Source organism: Dermacentor silvarum, chromosome 6 (genome assembly GCF_013339745.2).
Source record: "Dermacentor silvarum isolate Dsil-2018 chromosome 6, BIME_Dsil_1.4, whole genome shotgun sequence".
Lineage (NCBI taxonomy): Eukaryota > Metazoa > Arthropoda > Arachnida > Ixodida > Ixodidae > Dermacentor > Dermacentor silvarum.
Window position 1 is genome coordinate 162,075,597 of NC_051159.1, and position 12,336 is coordinate 162,087,932.

At 46.0% G+C, this 12,336-nt stretch overlaps 1 protein-coding gene across 4 annotated transcripts in view; it reads right to left on the reverse strand.

Annotated features, from left to right (window-relative positions):
• LOC119456319 (atrial natriuretic peptide receptor 1-like) overlaps positions 1-5,513 on the reverse strand; it is a 77,492-nt gene extending 71,979 nt beyond the window's left edge. For all 4 annotated transcript variants that reach the window (XR_007467588.1, XM_037718019.2, XM_037718018.2 and 1 more), the window contains exon 1: positions 4,645-5,513. Coding sequence is in view for 3 of the 4 variants with exons in the window: in XM_037718019.2 (XP_037573947.1) it covers positions 4,645-5,389 (745 nt within the window). In the remaining variant the exon portion in view is untranslated. The remainder of the gene's footprint in view (positions 1-4,644) is intronic.
• Between the last annotated feature and the right edge of the window lie 6,823 nt (positions 5,514-12,336).

The window sequence follows — 12,336 nt, forward strand, 5'->3', positions numbered from 1 at the left end:
GATAAGTGCACCGTTTCAATGTCAGCGAGTGTGCCCGAAGTCACGCTCTCGCGCGGTAGGCGGGCTGCCAGGTTCGCTTCACGGCGCTGAGACCAAAGGACGGTGGGAGCTATTTGTGGCGGAGGAGAAGTGCCACGCCATCGTGAAGAACTTATTCTTTTTCCTAGAGAGTGTTCAGATCTGCCCAGGAACATTGGCTAATAACTTCTCTACATCTGACGCCTTGGTGCGCAGGTTATTCCGCTCCGAAGGTGCAGCAAAGTGATACGAATTGCTTCATGTTTGGGTTCATTTCGACTGAGCGAATTCCTATAGCGCTTGACCTCTTCCTATACAGTATACTCAGATTACACCTGCTGGGCAACCGAACGTGTCTTATTTTTGAGCGGTGAATCCGCACGAGACCGCTGATATTTTTATTTTATTGAGGGATGCTGGTTACGCTTACCGTGATTTCATCTTCAGGGCAGGCTCGTAAAATGGCAGCGTCGCCTTTCCTAGATGATGTCACAGTGACGGCGCGTATGAATTCTATTATATAAGTAGAGTCAGAGTGAAACGCAATGCCATGGACGGAATGCAAGGTTACGCTTCACTTTGCTAATTTGTTTGATTACTTGCTTTGTTGATTGATTGATTGATTGCGTTTAAAGCGATGAACAATTAAGACAGTTATGAGAGGCGCCGTAGTGGAAGGCTTCGGATTAATAGCGACCATAAATGATACGTAAGCGTGCACAAATAATGCGTAAACGTGCACCAAATGCATTCTCGCCGCTGTCAAGGAAATGTGGCCGCCGTGATTCGAATCGAACCCGCAACATCGTACTCAGCAGCTGAGCTGCAGAATGCCACAGTCACTGACCCACCGCGGTGCGCTCAACTTTGCTTATAGACACCGTCGTATGCGTTGACAATGAGAAATCAAACGTCGTGCGCCTTGTATGACTTTGCTCATTCAGTGCGATTCAGAGATCTTTGTCACTCTGAAGTTTTTCGAGGCCGTGATTGCGATTTATCTATTGCAAGGTAAAGCTGAGTGAATTATACTGATATAACGGTCAATGCATCCGTGTATGAATACGCTCGTAATAGCAGAGTGAATTCTTGTCTAGTAACACTAGGGTATCAAAGTCCTTATTTTATCCTCTGTTCCGAAACTGCATAAGGTAGCCAGGACGAAAAATGAGGCTCAGATTTAAAAATAATTAGTCACCTTCTGTCTCCATTTCCGAGAAAATTACAGTCTGAAAGTGATTTTTGTTCTCAAAAGTCTTAAGCGGCTGAATTACATGTGTCTACGATGTGATTTTGGCGCAGGAAAAAAAAAAGAAAGAAAGAAAGACAGAAAAAAAAAGAAACGGATACAGAAAACGAAAGAGCGAGATGTTCTTGTATAGGTAAAAAGCTCCTTTCTCTCATTTATCACCCCGAGCAGCCTACAAAGCTCTTCGTTAGCTTGGGAATAAAGTTGGATAAGTACATGTCAGGTCGTGGTGATCACGTAGATGAGCCGAGCGTGCACGCCTCTTTGAGCCTTTGTAAACGCGCTCTGAGTATACAGAGACTGTGCGTGGCGGTCGGAGCCGCGCCGGTGCGTGACATGAATCCACATAATACTTCTGCTAGTACAACCCCCGCTCACTAACAATAACAACTTGTGCGTCGCTAATGGTGACTTCATGTAGCCTCTGATGAGAATTTAAACACGCCCTTCGTGGAGACAACACGTGATAGCCTTTTCTTTGCGTGATTCAGTGCATGCACGGTCGAGAGCTCACATTTGTGGTCGTGTATAAATGTAAGCCTCTTTATCGTTTTGCTTCGTACCCGCTTTAATATTATAAAAAATAGTATTGATCGCATTATATGCGAAAGTTGTCATTTCTTTTATAGACGCAGGCATAACAATGTACCCTAGTGTTACTAGACAAGAATTCACTCTGCTATTACGAGCGTATTTATTAGATGATAGCGTATCAGTTGTAGTCTGAGAAGAACAAGCCGACTGACGTGCTGAGATGAACTGACCCGTAAATGAAACATGTTCTGTACTGCTAACACTGATACAGTGAATATGGTCTGACAAATAAAGGAAGAATAATACCAATGAAGATGACATCGTCCTATTCAGTAAGAATGGGGACGAATTACAATAAATGATTGAGAACCTTAACGGAGGAAGTGTAAGAGTGGGGTTGAAGATGAATATGCAGAAGACAAAGATAAAGTTCAATAGCCTGTCAAAAGAACAAGAATTCAGGATCGCCAGAGAGCCTCTAGAGTCTGTAAAGGAGTACGTTTATCTAGGCCAGTTACTCACAGGGGACCCTGATCATGAGAAGGAAATTTACAGAAGAATAAAATTGGTTGGAGTGCATACGGCATGCATTACGAAATCCAAACTGGGAGCTTACCACTGTCGAAACGAAAAGTGTACAATCATCTCATTTTACCGGTGCTAACATATGGGGCAGAAACTTTGAGGTTAACAAAGAAGCTCGAGAACAAGTTATGGACCGCACAAAGTGCGATGGAAAGGAAAATGTTAGGCCTAATGTTAAGGGACAGGAAGAGAGCGGTGTGGATCCGAGAGCAAACGAGGATAACCGATATTCTAATTGACATTAAGAGAAAAAAATTGCTGGGCAGGCCATGTAATGCGTAGGATGGATAGCCGGTGGACCATTAGAGTTACAGAATGGATACCAAGACAAGAGAAGTGCAGTCGAGGACGGCAGAAAACTAGGTGGGGTGATGAAGTTAGGAAATTTGCAGGCGCAAGTTGGAATCAGCTAGCGCAAGACAGGGGTAATTGAAGATCGCAGGGAGAGGCCTTCGTCCTGCAGTGGACATAAATATAGGCTGTTGATGATGATGAATACTGATAGACGGTGGCATATTTTTTTTTTCTTCCAGGATGGCGAGCTGGGGGTATTAAACTGCGAACTTATGCGTTCTTTCTGTACGTTAAATCAACGTCAGTGTTTTTTGCAGTATAAACGCAAAGTGAGCGAGAGATTAATGGAGTGAATCTCAAAGCTATCAGAACAAGGCGTTGTAGTATGCATAACCAACGGCGTGTTTTGATCATTTAAATGAGATGACTAGTCGACTTCCTACATCGGAGGTAATGCCGGTACATGATGGCTACGCAATGTCTTTCACCTATACAGTAAAGCTGTTGCGACTGATAAGTGATGGTCGCAAATTTCTGTATTAAACATTATCGTTGAATAAAGCAAGAACTTGAGCTTTTTGGTGTAGGATACTTAAGATTTTCGAAGACCAGCGCTTATATGGAGAACAAGGAAAAGTGAGATATACGCATTGCGATGACTAGCCATCTCTAGGTGGTATCACTTGTGCTTCGTCTACGCGCTAGTCGTCTGAAATCTGGAACGTCTTCGTATGCAGATAATGACTGGGGTTTGCTGAAATCAAAACTGCACACTACAGAGAACACTACGAATATGAATTTGTAACTTCTCAACGTTTTTGTGAGCCAAAAAAATGGACCATATATACTGTTTCCGTGGCGTTACAAAGTAGCAAAAGTAGTGGTCAAAAAGGGATATCTGAAAACCACAGATTGAAAGCACGCGCTGCGGCTTGTCATTAGGGTCAGAAGCGGCCACCTAGTCTCTTCCAAGTGTGCCGAAATAATTTCCCAGCTAATAACAAAAGGCTCCGCCTCGAATTACTGCTGGTATAATGTGGCCGCCGCCATGGACACGCAGATATTCTTACCGCTCACTGTCAGCGGCGGGTTAAACGAAGAAGTTGTCAGTTCCTACGACACAGCGAACACGTTTTCAATGGGTATACTCAACAGTATAATAGACAAACTTCGCCAGCCCCTCTTCAAAAGTTCTATCAGGGAATAGGCATTGCCCTTATGTTCTTCCTGATCGTTGGAATAATAGCAAATGTGTTCTCGTATACGTTACACAGTTTATATGTTGTTGGAAGTCATAGCGCATCTAATATATCTAATCTCTCTCCACATTCGTGTTCTGACCCATGCAAAAAATCTAAATGCTTGAGAACGCAGTTCACTTGAATTTCTGGCTTATCCACATGACACTGCAATCCAGCAAAATGTTGCGAAAAAATTGGGAACCGTGAGTATTCACTATAATGGTACGTTGGTCGACCATTGAAAGCACCCAGTACCGTTTGTCGAAGACTTAACTAATGCACAGGAATTAGGAAGCGATCCTTTCTGCAGTTAAGGAAGCCGTTGGTGCATTTCATAACATTTCATGACAAATATCGTCACACGTTTGAAAAGAATGCAATATAACAAGGCTGCTAGCGCAGAAAAGTGAAACATTCGGAGCACTCGACACAGGAAAGGGTAATTTAGAAATTAGTGCCTTAGAGGTATAGCTAAAGTAAACCTGTGATACGATGAGATGTATAATTGTAGCCAAAGGATAAAATAAATTGTGCCATGTTACAATTTCATTTGATGATACCGCGACGAGTGCGTGACTTTTGACAGGCGCGCAAACGAAACATATTAACATTGCGCCTCGCACACTTCTCCCAGCTTCGCATCATAGTCCGTTTGTGGTCGCTGAACGAAGGCATGCATTGAGTGCTAGTGCACTCTAGAAGAGCCTAATAAAGCTGACTTACTCCTGGCGCATTCCTTTATGTCAGCCATGATGGCGCGTAGGTCGGACATGACCACCTTGGTCTTCTCGTTGCGCAGGAAGTGTCTCTTGCAGGTGATGCTCATGTTGAGGCCCTCGGCGAGTTCGCTCAACTCGTTGAAGAGTGACTCGTAGTAGACGTTGCGGTCACGGTACACGATGCCGAACCTGCGCCACTCGAAGTGACCCAGGAAGGCCAGTATGGCCCTCGCCTTGTCTCTGAGGACGTACGACGTCCGTATGAGCGTCGACGTCTGGTTCGGCGTCCGCTCAAAGCTGTCGCCGAGACCGGTGACGATTGGGATGTGCCGGTAGCCGGCGTAGCTCTCCACGATGTACAGGTCGCTGCTACACGACGGTCCCACGAACGCCGTGACGTGGGGCTCCCGCTGGACGAGGTCCGTAGCCCTGCCGATGGCGTAGCGCGCCGAACAGCGGTGAGGATAGTAGGCCGGCGTGAGTCTGAGCTGGGTCTCGTACAAGCGTCGGCAGGTCTCCTCGGCCGCGATGTCGATGGCCGGGCCGATACGCTGGATGTCGAAGCGATTCTCCTCGGAGCGTGACACCATGATGACCCCGACGATGTACTCCATGGAGGAGCCGGCGCTCGGAAGCAGAAGCAGCGCGGTGAATAGGACGCAAAGACAGCACGAGGCAGCGAGCGAGCGGCCGCAACAACCCGCTGTAGGAGCGCGGTGGGACGAAGCAGCTACTTGGACGCGATCCATGAGGCAAAGGCGGCTAGACCGGCACGCAAACGCCCCACTTGAAGCACGGTTACTGCTAGGGTGCCGCAGCCGGTATAGCGCGTGGGCCAGGGACTGCTGCTGGGCGGAGCGCGAGACCGGCCCGTTGCCGAGGGGCGACTGCGACTGAAGTGAACTGAGCAGTGCCCTGTTGCCGCTCGCGAGACGCGGGGCGACCGAGGCGCCGCCTGAAGCAGCGCCGAAACGGAGCGGGGGCCCGCCGAAGAGGCACCACCGGTCTGTCCTTTTTCTCTCTTTGCCGCCGTTCGATTTTGCTCGTGTCGGTCTCGCTTTTCTACTCCGCGGGCTACTCTCGTAACGGCAACTGCTCCGGAGGGACGAAACTGATAGCTTCCCGTTTGCGCGAACAATACGTCGTGCTGAGTTCCGCTTGCAGCGGCTACTTTGCCAGCCCCACTCACTTCCAGGACTAAGCGGTGAATAATAGCGTCAGTACTCCGCTTCCAGTGGAGACAATTAACGGCAAGAGAGTTCTTTTTCTCGGCGAGAAACAGAGCGGAAAAGCAAGAAGAGACAAGCTGTACTTTGGCCCTGGATTTCATCTAATTAGAATTCCCCGACGAGCACTCGTTCACTGACGGCATTGTAAGATTTACTTTCTGCAACAGTACTGGAGCCTACTGAAGGATTCGCTAGAATAGTTTATGCAACTCTAATTAAGCAAATTCCCAAACTTTCTTTACACCTTCGTGATGGTCATTTCGAATCTGTTGGAAAGCTGTTGGCTTTATAATACGGTGAGGTCATTGTTTCACTGGACATGTTGTGAAGAAGCACCGACGCGAACTGACGTAAGCGCGTACACAAACAAATACACACATGCACATCCCTAAATATGAGTGCACATGACAATACGTGAATTCAAGGTAATTATGAAGAAATGACCTCGGTCGCGAGCGTATGAATGGTTATGTAACATGTGCGGCTTTCTAAGTGGCCCCGAAACTTGCAACGTCAAACAAAACTAAACATATCGAACAAAACAAAACATCCGAAACCGTATGACGTGCGTTGGCAGAACATGTTCACTGTATCTTCTGTTACCGTAATGCATTACTACGGCAGCGCTTTCCGACACGAATTAATAATCTAGAGGGAATAATGAAGGTTATTATAATAAACACAATAATCAACACGTCGAATGGGCGCGTTGTAATACCTCTTAAATGCGTCCTTTTAATTGCTCAAGTTGCAAATATGAGGGCCGAAGATTATTTAAGATGTAGGCTTTTGTTCACGGTAACATGACGCACAATAATGCTGCCAAACCAAACGATTTGTATGGACATCTTAAGGTGTCCTTCTAATCTCTAGGTTTGCTATAGAGTCCTGCTACTGCGTCTAACGGCAGGTTTTCTCACTTAGCAAACTGCCCATCGTTATTTGGACATCTGCGACTGCAACCCTATATCTCTGTTGTTGCACTCTCTTTGCCATTTTAAACCTCGGTAACAGCGGGCATAATAGCCAGCTGGCCGTCCTCTCTCTTACTGGGCACAAACACGATGTCACCAACCCTGGTTAGCTCGCTTTCCACACATCTCGGCTTACTAGGTCCCCACGTGAATCCTATTTTCTCCTTCACAGAACATATCTCGGGGTCTGTATAAAGCTAGCCGTGAATCGAGAGCCAGGCAAATGACCGCTGGGACGAAAAAACATTAGCAGCCATGGTGTTATACCCTATCTCCGGCTTTTAATGTTGTCCTAAATTTTTTATAACATAAAGTCGTTTTCTGGCGTATATAATGAAAACGGAACCCTTCATTTCACATCTCACATGTAATGCTCGCAGAAATGATGAGCGAATAATACTGGTATGGAAATGTTGCTTGAGAAAGCGCCTTCCATTGACTGCTGAAGTTTTGCGTGCAGTAAAGGCGACGGATACTGTTATAACTGCAATGATAAAATGACCTCTAAAGGACCAATGGCTCGAACAATGAGTCACTTTTCCGCGAATCAGGAGCGGACCTTCCACATCCATGGATACACTTTCACTATATTCATAGGCATTGTCTACACCATAATTGGTGCGAACCTTCAAATGTGCGCGCAACTGTGCTCTCTCTCTCTCTCTATCTCCTCTCTCTTTTTCTTCTCATCCCTATACCCCCTTCCCTCAGTGCACGGTAGCAAACCGGACGTACGTCTGGTTAACCTACCTGCCTTTCCTTTCTTTTATCTCTCTCTCTATATATAATAAGACGCGCATTTATTGTTTAGTATCGCTTCTATTTCTTCTCATTTTGCACTGTAACTTGAGATCACAACCTACCGCGCAAGAGCAACCTTCACCACAAGTGTTGCTCCCGCTGTAGAAAGGCGATGTAGAGACGGAGTGTCAGGTGGATTTATTCACAGCAGTGTTGTGCGCGGTGGTGCCTCTACTCCCTGCTCAGAGCAAGAAACGCCCGACCGGTGACGCGTAAGACTGCGTCAACTTGTAAGACCTAATTAAGGAACTAAAACCATCGGTTAACAATGAATGTAAAGGATGTACCAATACAAAGTGCGAAATACAAATAACCTCAACATTTGAAACGCCCGGTATTATCACTCCGTGCACTATAATTCGATACAGTGGCAGTGAATGAGACGCGCTGTGTGGTTTTCAATGATCGTACTAGTAATAACAGTCAGGCTTCAGTCGCGTCAAGCACATGGGTTTGTTTTGCACCACCTAATGAGTTGAAGGAGGGGCGGGGGGGGGGGGGGGTGTTGCTCTACCTGCAGCGCAGTAAACTTTCCACGCCACATCAGCAAGGGTGTGCAGAAGGTGATCAACTGCCCTTGGTGCTCTATAAAGAAAAGGAAATAATGAAGGCCGATTATCCTGTGGCGCGTATTACTTCTCCAATAAGGCGGAGAATATGGCCTAGATTCTGGCCGATCGCGCGGTAACGCACGGGTCTATAAGGCGAGAGTGAGTGTAGCTTGAGGCGGTTCTTAGCAAACAACGGCCGTCCAGGCGTCTGTTGACCGGAAGTCCGCTCTGCGCGTATGTGACGAAGAGGGCCACGCCCGCTTGTCAAACATGTCCCGTGAGAAGCAGGTTAGGGGGACTGTGTCGATGGGCCGCGCTGATCACATTACTGAACGTTTGCGGACGATCGCACCGCCCGTCATGCCTGTCGAAGCTGTGCTGTTATTGCACGTATGGCAACACGAGGTCACTGGAGTATCGATCATTTATTTCATGCATATGTTTACCTTCTTGCTCGCTTTTGCCGACTATAGAATAACTGGCTGACCATCTTCAAGCGGGCCTCTCTGTTTATTCTTTGAATACACGCGCTCTGTCCCCCTTTTAACCTGAAATCGGGGATGAGAGGGTGGTGCTGATAAGTTCGCCTGCAGTACGTAATATGCTCCTATCCTTTTTCATTTAAGGGTGTCTTCGAAGTTGTGCAGATTTAAGGCCTGCATCGTCTTTGCGTATGAGAGAAACCATTTTTACGAGTTGTATTTTGATGTTGTGGTAGAAGTACCGTAGGGAAACGCTAATTCACAACCCCCCCCCTCCCACAAGAAAAAAAAATAGAGAAAAAGAAAGTGATCGGTCGCTTATCATATAGCAGCAAATACATCTAAGCAAGAAACTTTGCCACATGTACGCGTAACAAATTAGCGTCATTTGTGTACCGTTATCTGATAACCGGTTACCTATTATCTCCTATAAAGCTTGGACTCGAAGAGCGTATAATGCAAGAATGACGTCACTTCTAGGAGTTGCAGCTCCATCCTTTGTCATGCCCAGAAACGAGACATTACAACTGCAATATTCTGCATGATTGTGATAAACAATGCAATACTATCAATATTTTCTTTTCTTTTTCTGGGTTTATATTAATTTGAACAATTGACAACGAAAAAAAGGGGATTGCGATTAGGGACTAAACAGTCTAAGCTTCCTGCTAGTAAGACCCCCAATATTGAAGTCGACAAGTGGGCGAAATGGGCTTGTTGGTTCATTTTGAACCAACAAGCTCAACTACTTCCCCAGTATTGACTATTGATTGGTGCCGCTCGGTATCCTAGTTCGTTATCATGATTATGCAAGGCGCATTAATAAATGTAATTTTTTTCCCTCGCAAGTGAATTACGACGTTGGATAATTTGGGTGAGATTCACGACCGTAATAAATGTTCATGGGAGGGCTTAGATATAGAAAATGGGTGGATTCACGATTTGTTCGAGCAGTCCTGTAGGAGCAGGCACGGGCAGATATCGGTAACAAATGAGATGGGGTTGAGGGATTCAGCCAATGACAATAACCACTCATTTTGAAAACAAACAAAAAAGAAACAGAAGGGTGAATTAACATTTTGCTTTCGAACTGCTGGTAAACAGCGAAGAGCCCACGCAGATTGCCTCTGCTTAACCCACGCTCCATTCGAGCAAGACAAAGGGTCCCGGTAGGCGAACTAAGCACACCATTTCGTAAATGCGGAGGACGATTTGCCAAACGGGGCATGCAAGTGTCAAGAGCAGATGCCACGTGCTTGTTTCCCATTCGGAGTTCGTATCTGTCAACGCCAGCTTCTCTTTCGCACAAAGGCACCATCAAAAAAGCAAACTTATAGTATACTGACCACAAAAGAAATTGGTGCCGCTCAACCAACGAAGTCATTCTGCGGATTTTTGTGCTCTTGTACCTAAAGGAGCTTCCATTTATAGCACTTTGTTGTTTTTCTTTATAGATAATGAAGCTTTTGTAGTGACAAATACGGGCGCCAGCTGAAGATGAAGAAGGAGACGGTTGTTGTTGTTTGTGCTCGCGCTCGCACCGCTTGGCCGTTGCCTGTTTCTGTGCATTCGTATAAACGCCGAGCGCATCTAACCTTAAACGCGCACTATCAATTGGTGGAGGTACTGGGTTCCTGGATTAAACATCGAACCAGCACGCTGCACCAATTGATAGTACGCGTTTAAGGTTAGATGCGCTCGGCGTTGATATGAATGCCGACAACACTGGTCGTGCCTTACGTTCTTGCTAGTGCATTCTGAATTCGTACTTGAAGCAATCAAAAAGCATGAATTTTCTTAATGTCCTATTGTAATGTTTTCTCCAGTTTAATGCTACATAAGTTAGATTCTTCACAATGTCAAAGCTTTACTGAGATTGCAAGAGTCACTGGAGTCATACTGGGGCCATCGCTACAGATACGTTTCTATAGTGTTCAAGATACCAGCGACATACTTTTGAAGGTTGCAAAGTCGGTGAGCGATAAAGGAATACGAGACGAATGGATGAGGATGATACGTGGCGACTTCGGAGCAGGAGGACAATTATGATTCAATAGGCAATACTGGGGCTTGCATTTATTTACTTATTTATTGCAAACCTGTAATAAATACGGCAGATACGACACCGTAAATTAGCTTTTCCACGCGCAAAGAACAAGCTATATGTAGACATTTTAGCTCGCACTCTGATGAGTAAACGGAATCGACGAAAGAATGTACATAGGGCTGTAGCATACTGTATGACTGTAAATGTCAACCAGTGACGTGCTCAAGTAAAAGCAGGAATGAGAGAGAACGCGTGAGGTAGAAAATGGAAAAAAAAATCATGCTGACCCAACCCACATGTTCGCATCTGAGAAGTGAAGCTTTCGTGAAGCGGCTAAATAAATGTAATGCAACTGATTATATTCTGTACAGCGTTTTTCACCATAGCGCTCACCTGCCAGCCAGTTAGGATGGTAAGAAGCGGAGATACCCACCACGTGACTCACGTGATTCATGTGACCACACATTATGCGGTCTCCGGGATTAGTCCCCTTTGATATGAGCCTGTATCCAGGGTCGGCGAGCCGACTAGAGCGGGCCGATCCTGGATAGCGTGCAGTAGTAAACTGTACTTTACTCGGCGAAAGACCAACGAAGCAGACGCGCCAAATTCCAGACCCTAGAAAAATAGGCACACGAAGGTTTGCTTTATTAATGAAATTGTGCTCTTGGTGACGTGTATTTGTTGCAGCGTAATTATCTTTAGTTATTTGTATTATCACCGTGTACAAGACAAGCTCAGAAGTAGAGGTAATTAAGACGGTAGTGCTGTTCTGCGTGGGAGCTATTCGGTAAGACAGCAGCACCCAGCCACAATAAAAAGAAAAAAGTCCGGAAGGGTTCGTGACGAAAAATAAAAAAAAAAGAGCGAAAAGAAAGCCTTACCAGCTACAACGACCTTACAAAATCATTCTATCTCGAAAGAAGAACCTTCCCCATCCCTCATCACAAGCTAAACAGAGCACAGGCAACCACCCTTCGCCTGTTACAGACAAACACTTACCCCTCACTAACACGTTACCACAGGATCTACCCAGACATCTACCCTAGTAACACTTGCAAGATCTGTAAGACTCAGGCAGCATCGCTTCCCCACATGCTATGGGAATGTAAACACCAATATCCAACAATTAATACTGTGGCCCTCTCGTCGAGATGGCACGCCGCCCTGCGCAGCTCCCACCTCGACGACCAACTCTGGGCTACCCAGCAAGCCTGCAAGGCGGCGAAGAGGCAAGACCTCGACGTCCCCACGTGGGAGGCCTAGGCCCAGCCAACTAAACTGCTGGTTTCAATAAACGTTTGTTCCTCCTCGCACTTGCATGCCAATCTGAGCAACTGAGACGTCAAAGACAGCGAGCGATCTCTCATACCCTTGGAAGTACTATATTCATGGACAATATTCTGCGGTAATGAAGGCAAAGCTACAGGGCGAAGCCTCGGTACAAATATTATATTGCGCCAAGTATTCCGGTACTAATTCAGAGGGCTTTTCGTTTCTTCGAACACATATTGAATCAGCATAGCTCCCACGTGAGACGGTTTCGCACTTGTGTAAACTTGTATGAGATAAGATAAGACAAATGCAATCCTCCGTAGTGCATCTTGTCTTA